This window comes from Carcharhinus amblyrhynchos, chromosome 18 (genome assembly GCF_965287045.1).
Source record: "Carcharhinus amblyrhynchos chromosome 18, sCarAmb.v2.hapA, whole genome shotgun sequence".
Taxonomy (NCBI): domain Eukaryota; kingdom Metazoa; phylum Chordata; class Chondrichthyes; order Carcharhiniformes; family Carcharhinidae; genus Carcharhinus; species Carcharhinus amblyrhynchos.
The window spans coordinates 16,589,604-16,602,135 of record NC_137341.1 but is presented as its reverse complement, the minus strand read 5'-3'; the positions used below and the strand labels follow the sequence as shown (position 1 = coordinate 16,602,135).

The window sequence follows — 12,532 nt, the reverse complement described above, 5'->3', positions numbered from 1 at the left end:
AGTCAAAACAAAGAATACTGGACGTACATCAGGTCCATCAGCATCTGAAAAAAAATCAGCGTGTTGAGTGCAGGTCAAAAAAAGCTTAGTAATTGATAAGGACACAGACTATGGCCAGGATACTGTGTCCCCATTTATGGAGGGTGGGAAAGGCAGTGAGTGCAGATATCCAAATGGAGTCTCCAAACGACATTCATGTCAGCGGAATTTCCCGTTCATATTACCCTGCCAATAATGAAAAATGAAGGCCCCCCACCCCTCATAAACCTCCCTATCTGAAGCTCCCTTCATAAACTTCCCTGCCTGAAGTCCCCCTCTTAAGCCTCCCTACTTGAAGCCCCCTTCATAAACCTCCCCGTCTGAAGCCCCCTTCATAAACCTCCCGTCTGAAGCTCCTATGTCTGCGAGGGGCTGTGGGTGACGGGGGATCTTTTTTCTTATTGATCAGGGCATCCTTATCTCGAGAAGGCTGAGGTTCCTGGGCGCAGGTGACCCATGGTACCTACCTCCACAATTGGTTCAACTTGAGTTACAAAAAAATCTGGAGGGAACCCAATCAGTGGAGCCAGCAGACTGAGGTGACACTCAGTTAAAAAATGAGAAAACCCCAGCCTGCAATTTTGGTTGTGAAGAGGAGGTCTGACAGAAGCAAGCAATGTTGTAGTGGTGAATAAAGGCAAATTTGGTTATGGAATGGAGATGGGAAAGGAAGCTGAACTTGGGGCCTGGATACAACAAGGCTCCACATCTCTGGACTCAGTCTGTGGTCACAGGTAGGGAAGTAGCTAGCATAAAGAATATTCAATAGAAACATAGAAAATAGAAACAGGAGTAGACCATTCAGCCTGTCAAGCCTACTCCGCCATTCATCTTGATCATGGTTGATCATCAAGTTCAATCTCCTGATTCCCCATATCTCTTGATCTCCAAGAGCTATATCTAATTTATTCTCGAAATCAGACAACATTCTTGCGTCACCTACATTCTGTGGTAGTGAATTCCACACACTCACCACCCTCTGGGTGAGGAAATTTCTCCTCATCTCAGTTCTAAAAGGTTTACCCGTTATCCTCAAACTATGAATCCTAATTCTGGACTCCCCCACCATTGGGAACATTCTTCTGAATCCACCTTTTCTAGCCCTGTTAGAATTTTATAAGTTTCTATGAGATCCCCTCTCACTCATCTAAACTCCAGTGGACATATATTAACCAATTTAATCTCTCCACATATGACAGACCTGCCATCCCAGGAATCAGTGAACTTGCTGTACCCCCTCTATAGCAAGGACATCCCTCCTCAGATATGGACACCAAAACTGCACACAATACTCCAGATGTGGTCTCACCAACACCCTATACAACTGCAGCAAAACATCCCTATTCCTATACTCAAATCCCCAAATGTAGACTTGAGTAGGAGTTGAAAAGCATATTGTCACTTAGTGCGATATTAAACCTATCCAAACTTTGATGTCAATAAAGTAATTGAAGCATTTGAATCAATGGAGGAAGCAGAGAAATAAAGCACAGTGTCACCAGATCTGTCTGGGAGCAAAATCCATATGCCATTGTTCCAGACAATGGCACCAAGAGTAATAGGTAAATGAGGAGAAAGAAAGGTAAGACAAGAACAATGCTTTTTTAAAATTCCCTGACGGTTGGCAAAGGAAGGTCATATGACAAAAAACACCTCTGTATGTTTTAAGCATATTTTCTCAGCTGAACTAGCTTAGGAGGAAGACCCAAATGGGGTCCCTCTTGGTTCCTTTTTTTTCCAACCTACCTGGTAGCTTCAAGCTGTGTTTTACTATCTATGGTCACCCAGGGTGCCTTGCTGCAGAGAGAGATTTCTTAAAACAATCTAACCCATCACTACCGTCTCCTAAACAACAACCAACTCCATAGTCTCTACCTTTACATCAGAAATATCAAGACCACGAAATTCAACTAAAGCCAGCCGAGTTACCGAACGACAGCCTTTCTTTGTTAAACAGAAGAAAACACGTTCTATTGTGATCACACTGCGTAAACAGCTAGGCACTCACTGAGTTGACAAGTATATCCTCTTCAAAGGGTAAAAATCAGAGGGCAAAGAGGGGAGCCATTCGAACCCTCTTCACCTGGTCATAACAGTGGGTAAAAAGGAGTTACTGTTGAAGTCACAAATAAACTGAACCTGCAGAGCGCAATACCATTGACGTGGACAGATAGAGATGTTGGAAGATGATGTCATGGACAACAGAAAGGTCAAGAACGATGAGGCAGACTGTCATTGTCACAGCTGCCGAATGTGTGTTCTCTTTCAAGCACTGCTGGCTCGCTGTGTATTTTCAACACTTTCTGCTTTTGAATTCTGATTTCTTTTCAACTGACAATGTGAGCACACACATTGACATTTTGGTTTGAACAAACTACTTTTAGCTTGTTTGAGAGTAACACACACACCGTACAAAAAATGTATGAATGATCAACACTGATTAATCAAAGTTATTCTGAACTGATATCCTAAACAGGCCAGATACACCTTATGCAACACTGCTGCAATGCACATACCTCATAATGATAATTCATACAGGTCAGGTCTTTCCAACAGCGATCTCCACGAATTTTAATCAGCCCCTGTCAATAAAAAAAACAAGAATTCTGTTTACAATTAAACACTGAGTCAGGAAATAAATTAAAACATTGAGTCTGTGGCATAGAATTTCAACGCTTTCAAAAGTAAAACTATAGCAATAAACATCGGTGCAGATCTTGAAGAGTATAATAAAAGCAAAATACTGCAGATGCTGGAATCTGAAAGAACTCGAAGGGGAGTTATACGGACTCAAAATATTAACTCTAACCTCTCTGCCCACAGATGTTGTCAGAGTGGCTGAGTTTATCCAGCGTTTTTCTGTTTTTGTTTGTTGTTGAAGAGTGCATATCCGTGAGCAGGACTGTAGCTCAATTAAAGAGTCCTGATGACAGCAAAAGACACAGCAGAGGTTTCAAACACTTGCCAGGGTAGTTAATTCAGACTACACACTTCATCTTATCCCCGTCACAGGAGATGTTGTTTGTACTTTTTGAACATTAAGTTTATAAATTCCATTCTTTATTGTTCTTGGAATGTCTTCCAAAATATAATATGTTTTGTGTAACATTAAGATGATATTACCATTGACCTTTAGGAAACTTTACATCCAGTGTATTGGAGTTTATTTACAGGAGTCTGGATTTCATTTTTGGTGCAATATTCTCCTTTATTGATATCATTGATCTGTATGACACAAATAATGATTGCTTCCATAACTAGTCACTGTTTTGAAAACATCTAACAATAAATGACCTAGAAAGTATCCTTAGGCAGCAGATTGCAGAATTGCATTGAAATTTGGAACTCATATCTTCCATTATTTCTTCACAAAAATTTTGTAAATATGACTACAGTAGCAGTACATTACACGTTTAGAGTAACAGCACAACTAAAAGTGTGCTACAACAACAACTGGCATGTATGTAGCATTTTTAACATTGCTAAAGGTACATCAGAGGAGTGACTTGAAACAAATCTTGGCACTAAGTCACATAAGGGATGTTATAGACGAGGCTTGGTCGAAGAGATAGGTTTTAAGGAGCATCTTCAATGAGGAGAGGGGTTCTGTGGGGACGAATTATATAATTAACCCAATCTGCACTATGGTGGGCAGACATAACAAAGGCTATTGAAGAACTGATTGCAAACTACCAAGAGTGTGTGTTGCACAAGCTGAATGAGAAAGAGATCCTCATTCCCATTTCGTGACCAGGCCATAGGAACAGTTGGGAATCAATGTACTTATCTTTCATGGTAAGTCCTTCTTCACTATTGTTGGCTATTATTCCCGATGGAGCAAGGTGAAGCAGTTCTACTCAACAACCAGAGAGGTGGTTGTTCCGTCCACGAAGAGAACGTTTGCAAGGCGTGAAATTGCAGACCAGGTAGTGTCCAATATGACCCACAATTCATAAATGAATACTTTACCCAATTTGCCATCAGTTAGGGCACAGCGCTAGCTCCCCAACTGCCAATCAAATGGTGAGGCTGAAAAGGGCATCTACACTATTAAAGCTCTAATGAGAAAGAATAACATCAATCCTATAGTGCTTCATCTATTTGCAATGTGTATTAGCCTAATCAGTCTTGCTGGCAGAAAATTCTGCATCCAACTCAATGCTGCCAAATAAACTAATGCCAGGTTTGGCAATTATGGGCTACCAAAGCATTTAGGACTAAGAACTGTCTTACAGGCAGTGGCAGACCTTTGCCTCCAATAGAAGGTACCACATTAGAGACCTGTCACAGTTACACAAAGGGGACAAGGTGTGCATCAGGGAACTTGAAAGAGAGGGCATCATTGTCTGAAAAAACAATGATTTGCCAAGATCATCCCTCATCCATATACCAGAAGATGTGATCAGAAGGAATAGGAAAAGCCTCGTCCACATTGTTTGAGGCAAACCTCCAACTACATTTGATTGAACTAGAAGACAATTGAGTGCCAGAACCAGAATGCAACTAAAGCTTTGAATCAACAAAGATTGTCCATATCAGCAAAACCCTACCACTCCACCAAACAGGGCCAGAACAAGACCCGAAAAAGTTGTCAAGCTGCCAGTTAGTCTGGAGAGGCGGGGGAGAAGGGCGGCGGGGGAGAAGGGCGGCTGTAATGTAAATAAGTTTAGTAAAGATTTTGGGGTGTGGTACAAGGGTATCGGACAGAGCAAAGGTTAAAGTGCGACTGGAAAACAGTACCACCCACATTGTGATGTAAAGAGGCACATGACCCAAGACTAGAGACAGTTTTGGGCTGGACAGAGACCTGTGTAGAACCAAGCATAGAGTTAGCTCATAGCTCAGGCTATACTCTATATATACATACGTTACTTATAGCCTGTTAATATTCAACTACATTCAGAACCTCTTTGTGAGATCTACTGAATATGCAACATACAACAGTGCTGCCAAGTTAAATGACATCAGATAGAATTTACTGTACAGAAACTGGCGATTTAGGCCAAACCTCCACCTGTTCGGCTCCATCTAATCCCATTGGGATAACCTTCTGTTCTTTTCTCCCACATGTATTTATTTAGCTTTCTCTATCTATTGGAGAATTAATATTTATTAACCCTTCATTCTGGATTCCCGACAAGTGGAAGCATCTTCTTCATAACTTTAAATATTTTGAGTGGGTCTCAACTTAAGTCTTCCTTTTTCAAAAGAGAGCTCTAGCCTCTTCAGTTTTTCCTGATAATTCTATATTTTGAGTTCAAGGATCATCCGATGTGAAGCTAACAAGTCTCTGTACGCGCCTGTAACTGATCGGATGCTGGGATATATTATAAGGAAGCGTGTAATGAAAAAGAAGGCACTGTTCTTACCTTTCCTGCATTTGAATTTCAAAACAAGTGCAGGATAACATTTCCAACCCACTGAGCTGTGCCAGGGTTCATAAAAAAATGGATTAAATTTCTTCATCACCACAAATAATAAAAAGGAGCCAGTGGCCCACAACAACAAAGACACCTGGATCATGGCAATACTACTGACAGGAAGATACACAATCAGATCGCCTGGGCCTGGAGCTATGCAGCCTGTCATGGGCCTTTGAAGTGCAGGCAGATTCTGATTAGAATTACAATGCAACAGACTAAAGAAGGCATCAGTAGTCAGAGAAAAAAACCTGATCCAATCTCAGCCTTTTCCTTCTAGGGTTACAGGGATATCTCTCGAGGTGATCTCAGAGGAATTCAGGATACACACTGCCAAAGCTGTCACCAAGAAGGAAGACGGCACATTATAGAAAAGCACGCAGAAGAATGCAACATGATGACGATCGATATGAACGCAAGATTATCTTGATGACCTTCTGCCATCCTCCAGCTCTTTCTGTTATCAGGCTGTAATATTTCAAATGAAGTTTCAAAATAGGTCCTCATTGCAAATTTTTGTTAAGAGCACCACATTCCTTCATTCTATCTGCACAACACAAGGGCAGATCAATAACTCTTTTAACCTAGTAAATAAGCACCACAGCAACCAGAGTTTGGAATCCAGTCCAAATCAAGCTTGGAGGATATTCCTGGCAATTAAACACTCACTCTCCTTCCAGTTCCATTGTTTCTCTATCCCATATTATTCAGCGACAACTTGCATTCATATAGCACCTTTAACATAGCAAAACATCCCCAGGTGCTTCACAGCAGCATTATAAAGCTGAGTGTGACACTGAGCCACATGAGATATTTAGACAAATAACCAAAAGCTTGGATAAAGAGGTAGGTTTTAAGGAGCAAGCTAAAGGGGGAGACCAAGATAGAGAGACAAAGATGTAGGGAATGCATTTCTGAGCTTAGGGCCCCACGAACTGAAAGTTCAGCCAGCAACAATGGGGCAATTGAAACAGGGAATGCTAAAGAGGCCAGAATTAGACTAGCTTATATATGAATTAGAGGGAGGAATAGGCTACTCAGCCCTTCAAGCCTGCTCTGCTTTTCAAAATGTAATTTCAATCCCACATTCCTGCCTACCAGCTGATAACCTTTCACCTTCTTGTTAATCAAGAATCTATCGAGCTCAGCCTTAAAAATATTCAAAGACTCAGCTTCCACTGCCTTTTGAGAAAAAGAGTTCCAATGACTCTTAATCCTGTGACAGAAAAAGATTCTCCTCAACTAAGGATCATGAAGCTGGAGGAGATTATGGATATGTGGTGTAATGTCCTATGTTACAGGAATGGGCTTTAACAGAAAGAAAAGACTAGGTTTGCAAATGTAGATTTAACTAACACATAATGGGGGGAACTTTCCCGTCCTGCCTCCCACAGGATTCGTAGCGGGCAGGGCCGACCATGCAAAGGTCCACTGACCTCAAGCAAGATTTTCCAGTTTTAGGCAAGCACAGCTGGAAAATCCTACCCAACAGGTTTTATTGAAGAACTGTTCTTTACACTGCATCCAATACAAAACTGAAAATAAAACGGCAGCCTAACAACACACCCTAATGACATAACCAGCAAATCATGTGATCAGCTCTTAAAGCAACCGCACAACCCTTTTTAAACATGTAGCAATTAGTGATGCCACGGAGGAATTTAAAAACAAAGTTGAGAATTTTAAATTCAAGGTGATGCTTAACCAGGAGCCAATGTCAGTGAGTAAGCTCAGAAGTCGGGTGAACAGCACCCAGCACTGGAAAAGACGTGGTAACAGAGTTTTCTATGACCTCTGATTGACAGATGGAAGAAAGTGGGAGGGTGGGCCAGAAGTGCATTGGAACAATCAGGTCCAAAGATAACAATGACATGGAAGAAGATTTCAGTAGCGGATGAGTTGATACAGAGATGAAATGATGTAGGCTGTAATAATCTTACCAAGGCTAGTCTTCCATCACCAATCACCCTTTATTTGTGCAAATGCCATTCAATGACGACAGAATGCAAGTCAGCCCCAGGTATTATGACTGCCAGCGTGAGTGGAGCCAGCTAGTTTTAAGCCTCCCCCTGCCACCCCTCCCCCCCCCAACCCTTCCACTCCTTCCCCAGTGGACGAGCCTCCACTTGCCTAATAGGGGAGCTCATATTCCATGAGGTCCACGATGATATCTACTGACGATCCTCCATAGCCATCACAACATAGGCGATCTTAACGATTGCATAGATATATGGTCAGAAGTTCATCTCAATCAAATACATCACCAGATCTGTGAACAGTCTGGGTCAGCCTCAGGCAGTTGCCAGGAAAAGGGACAGGGAATGAAATTGGTCATGGAGCTTAAAGACAGTAGACTCAGTCTTCTCAATATTTAACTGGAGGAAATTTTTGCTCTTTCAATTCTGGATGTTGGATACACAGTCTGATAATTTTGGCAATAGTGGAGTGGAATTGGTGGAGATGTGATGTTAGGTGTCATCAACATCCATGTGAAGATTGACACAGTGTTTACTCAGCCCGTCGAGGCCATGTCAACAACAATCCCATCCAGCCCATAACACCACATATCCACCCTGTGGGTCCCCCTAACCCACACATTTTGGGACACTGAAGGGGGTAATTTAGCATGGCCAATCAACCTAATCTGCATATCTTTGGACTGTGGGAGGAAACCGGAGTACCCAGTGGAAACCCACGCAGACACAGGAGAATGTGCAAACTCCACACAGACAGTGACCTGAAATGGGAATTGTACCAAAGCCTGTGGCACTATGAGGCAGCAGCGCTAACCACCACTCTTAATGAAGTAGCACTCAGTGCTCAATGGGCCATTTGGAGAATGTCAAGAAAGGCACTGCAGGAAGCTGTCAGAAGAGTTAAGGTTTAAGGAGCATTGTAATTGTGGGGTGCAATGAAAAGCTGAGGTTTATGAAGAGAATTCCAAACCAAGGTACAATTACTAATGGTGAGGCAAACTGAGTGGGTTGTACAGGAAGCTAAGTGTTGTGGAAAGGTAATTCTTGCAATGGATGTAGAGCTGGAACATGTATGTGATTCACATCTACACAGACACCAAAACAGCTATTACATTTGGTCTCAGTAGCAATGAACTTTGAAAGATGGTTCTCACTACTGACCATTTTCCAGTGACCAATAGAGCACATAGCTATGCAGATGCTGAGACAAAGTTGAATTAGGCCCAGCTATGATGCCATAAGCAAGGTTTGACGCCATTTACTAATTAGATTCACACTTCAAGAATGGATGGTTGCCTGGCTAATGTATTGAACGGGTGCCAGGGACCAATATCGCAGGGTGAATCAACACCCATAGGCTGATAAACCACACATCGACCTGGTACTTATATGCTCACAACTAATCAATTTCATAAACAGAATGTGCACAGCAGCAACAACAACAACAGCCTGCATTTATATGATACCCACAGGAATACACAAGGTTCAAAGGGGATGTGAAAAGGCACTTCAGAGAAGTGAAGAGAGATCATTAAAGACTGATAGCCAAAAAAAGGGAATCCCAAAATTTTCCACAAACATACGAACAGCAAAAGGGTGGTAAATAGGAATAGGAACCTAAAGGGGATTTTATATATGGAAGCTGGGGCATGGCTGAGGTATTGAAAGAATATTTTGCATCCATCTTTACCACGAAGTAGATGCTACTCAGGTCACAGCAACAGAAGAAGAAACTCTATCCCTTGTATGGTTCAAAATTGATGGAGAGGAAATGTTGAATAGACAAAAGGTAATTAAAGTTGACAAGGCACCGGGACTAGATGAGATGCATCCAAGGATGTTGAAGGAAATGAGAATGAAAATTGCAGGCGTACTGGCCATAACAATCTTCCAGTCTTCTGCAGGCCAGAGAACTTGGGAATTGTAAATGTTATCCCCTTGTTCAAAAAAAAGTTGTAAGGATAGCCTCAGCAATTATTCATTGGTCAGTTTAATATCAGTGGTGGGCAAGCTTCTAGAAACAGCTATTTGTGATAGAATTAGTAATCACATGGAAAATGTGGGCTGATTAGGAAGAGCCAGCATAGGTTTTTAAAGAGGAAATCATTTTTGAGGAGGTAACAGAAAGGGTTGATGAGGGTAATGTTGTCGATGGTGTATATAGACTTTCAAAAGGCATTCAATACGGTACCACACAACAAACTTGTGAGAAAAGCTATAGTTCATGGAATGAAAGGGACAGTTGCAAAGTGGAAACAAAATTGGTTTAAAACTAGGAAACAGACGATAACAGTCAATAGATTTTTTTTGGGCTGGAGAAAGGCTTGCAGTGATGTTCTCAAGGAATCAGTATTCGAACTCTTACTTTTCCTGATATATAGCAATAATCTAGATCTTGGTGTGCAGGGGACAATTTCAAAGTCTACTGAAGATACAAAACTTTAAAGTATTGTAAATTGTGAAGAGAACAGTAGAGAACTTCAAAAGGACTTAGACAAGTGACAGGTAAAGTTCTAAGCAGAGCAGTGTGAAGTGATGCATTTTGGTAGGAAGAAATTGAAGGGGCAATATAAAATAAAAGGCAAAATTCTTAAGGGGGTGCAGGAGCAAAGGGATCTGGGTAGATGTGCATAAATCATTGAAAGCAGTGGAGAGAGCAGTTAATAAAGCACAAGAGCAAGAAAGTTACGCTGAACTTGTACAAAACACTAGCTAGGCCTCAGATGGAATACTGTGTACAGTACTGGATATCACACTATAGTAAGGGTGTAAACACATTGGAGAGAGTGCAAAAGAGGTTTCCAAGAATTGTTCCTTGGATGAGAAACTTCATTTATGAGGATAAATTGAAGAGGCTTGAACTTTTCTCACTGGAGAGAAAACTAAGGGGAGATTTCTCTATTGGCAAAATCATGACAAGGCTGTACAGATAGGGTGAAACTGTTTCTGCTCTTAAAAAGATCAAGAATGAGGGGGCATGGCTTTAAAGTGATTTGCAAAAGAAGCAAATATTATGCAAGAAAAATGTTTTCACACAGCAAGTGGTTCAAGTCTGGACGTTCTGCCTGCGAGCATGTGGAGGCAGGTTCAAATGGCCTCCTTCTGTGCCGTAACAATTCTGCAGTAACATTGAAAACAGGAGCATTAGCAATCAAAATCTGGCACCAAGCCACATTCAGATGAACTAGTACAGGTGATTAAATATCTGCTCAAAGAGGTATGCTTTAAGAAGAGTCTTATAGGAGAGGAGGCAAAGAGGTACAGAGGCGCCAAGTTCCTGGGGGAGATTCCAGACCTTTGGGCTGAGGTTGATGAAGGCTTGGCCACCATTGTTGGAGCAAATAAAATTGGGAGTACACAAGGGGTCAGATCTAAGGGAGCACTGAAATCCCTGAGAGCTGCTGGGCTTGAGGAGGTTACAGGGATCAAGCGGGTCAAGCTGATAGAGAAATCTGAAAATAAGTTGAATCGTTGCCAGATCGTGGGCCAATGTAGGTTCAAGAGTAAAGGGTTGATGCATGAACAAGGCGAGTGAGGACACCTCAGCGAACTGCCGAGTCTAGCGGATACAGAGGCATTGTAATGTAAGTGTACATAAACTGTGTGCAGTGATGTGACTTGAAAGTTTGGTCAATTCCCATGTTGCTTGGAGGAGAGAGATTGACTCAGATACGGAATTTTCAGGCACACTAATTTCCTGATAGTCAACTGCCAAATTGGCTGCCACACAAGTTTAGCTTGCAATGGGGACACCTGCTCCGCCAGAACAATCTGGTTTTCAATGCACTTTGAACCTCAATTGATTTTTAAAAATCTTAAATGTCAGTATCAACACAAGAGACGAAAAGAAAGATCTGCTGTGTGTTAAAGAAATATTGAAGTCTCTGCAACCTTCTTAATTCTAATTCTCAGAAATACAGAACACAGCACTAATAGGAGGCCTTTCCAGCTGATTCAGGCTCTTCACAAGGGCAATTTAGCTAGTTCCTGGCCCCTTGCCCTTTCGAAATCTATTTACAAACAAGGAAAAATGGAAACAATCTGAGGTGCCGAATGCCCTATTCTGGTGTTCCTCTGCCTTGCCCCTTTAATCCTCAAAAATTTTGAACTGGTGAGATTTAGTACTGTGCAACAAAAGCTGAAAATACAACATGAGACAAGTTGATTATAAAGTATAATTTTTTAGAAAAATGTTTTAAACCATTCACGCAGAAACTCCTTACTTTATAGCTGCCTGCCGGTTCCATTATGGAGCTGAGCACTTTTTAAAATTACATGGAATTTTTGCTGATTTGTTTGCCGATGTTTTCCAAATAATTCAGTCAATTTCTAAATAATAGGGATGTCCCTGCACTAGGTAGATTTGTTATCACTTGTTACTATTTACAATGTTATCTGTTAGTAGGACAGAGGCAGTTCAAATTCTGCAAAAGATTTAAGTAACAGCTCCTGTGGGACAGGAGACTCGCATTGTTTCAGAGGCAAATACCCAATAAAAATCATTCAAAGGAATCCAAGATAAGAGTTAAAAACCTATGTGTGTGCAAGGAGACATTGACTGACACATACCTGCAAAGAAATGTTGCCTAGCAACTAGAACATTTTGCGACTTAACAACAGCTATCACTACAACTACGACAAACAGATTTTCTGTACATCGAGCAACACGGAAAGCGTATCCTCATGTCTGAAATAATTCCGAAAAAAATGTCAACCTTCATCAGCGCACTTCCACATAGAACCCCTGTTTCTTATTTTTTTTAGTTGTCTTGCTTTGCATATAACTTAATGCATACAAAAATGCCGAGGAACCAGAAAATAGAGACGGGCGCAAAATCAAAGGCTGTATTATAAATCTGAACACAAGAGACATTATCATCCTGCAGGCCTGGGCTGCCACGTCCAGATACTTAAAACGCGATGATTTTGGAAATCTGCCATCTTGGCCAAAATTGTTGTTGAGAATAGGCACAATAAGAAATAAATTTCCAAAAGAAGTTCTAAAAGTAACTGCCCAGGCAGAAGACTAGATTATTGCTTTTAAAAATGAACCAGGTCTTCCAGTAAGGCTTTCCATAGAAGAGTTAGTGAAGTAAC

General features: G+C 41.3%; 1 protein-coding gene across 2 annotated transcripts in view; it reads right to left on the bottom strand.

The window, feature by feature from the left end:
- Positions 1-12,532, bottom strand: part of lmf1 (lipase maturation factor 1) — a 538,909-nt gene that overhangs the window by 297,788 nt on the left and 228,589 nt on the right. For both annotated transcript variants that reach the window (XM_080206431.1, XM_080206432.1), the window contains exon 4: positions 2,556-2,621. In XM_080206431.1, coding sequence (XP_080062557.1) covers positions 2,556-2,621 — 66 coding nt within the window. The remainder of the gene's footprint in view (positions 1-2,555; positions 2,622-12,532) is intronic.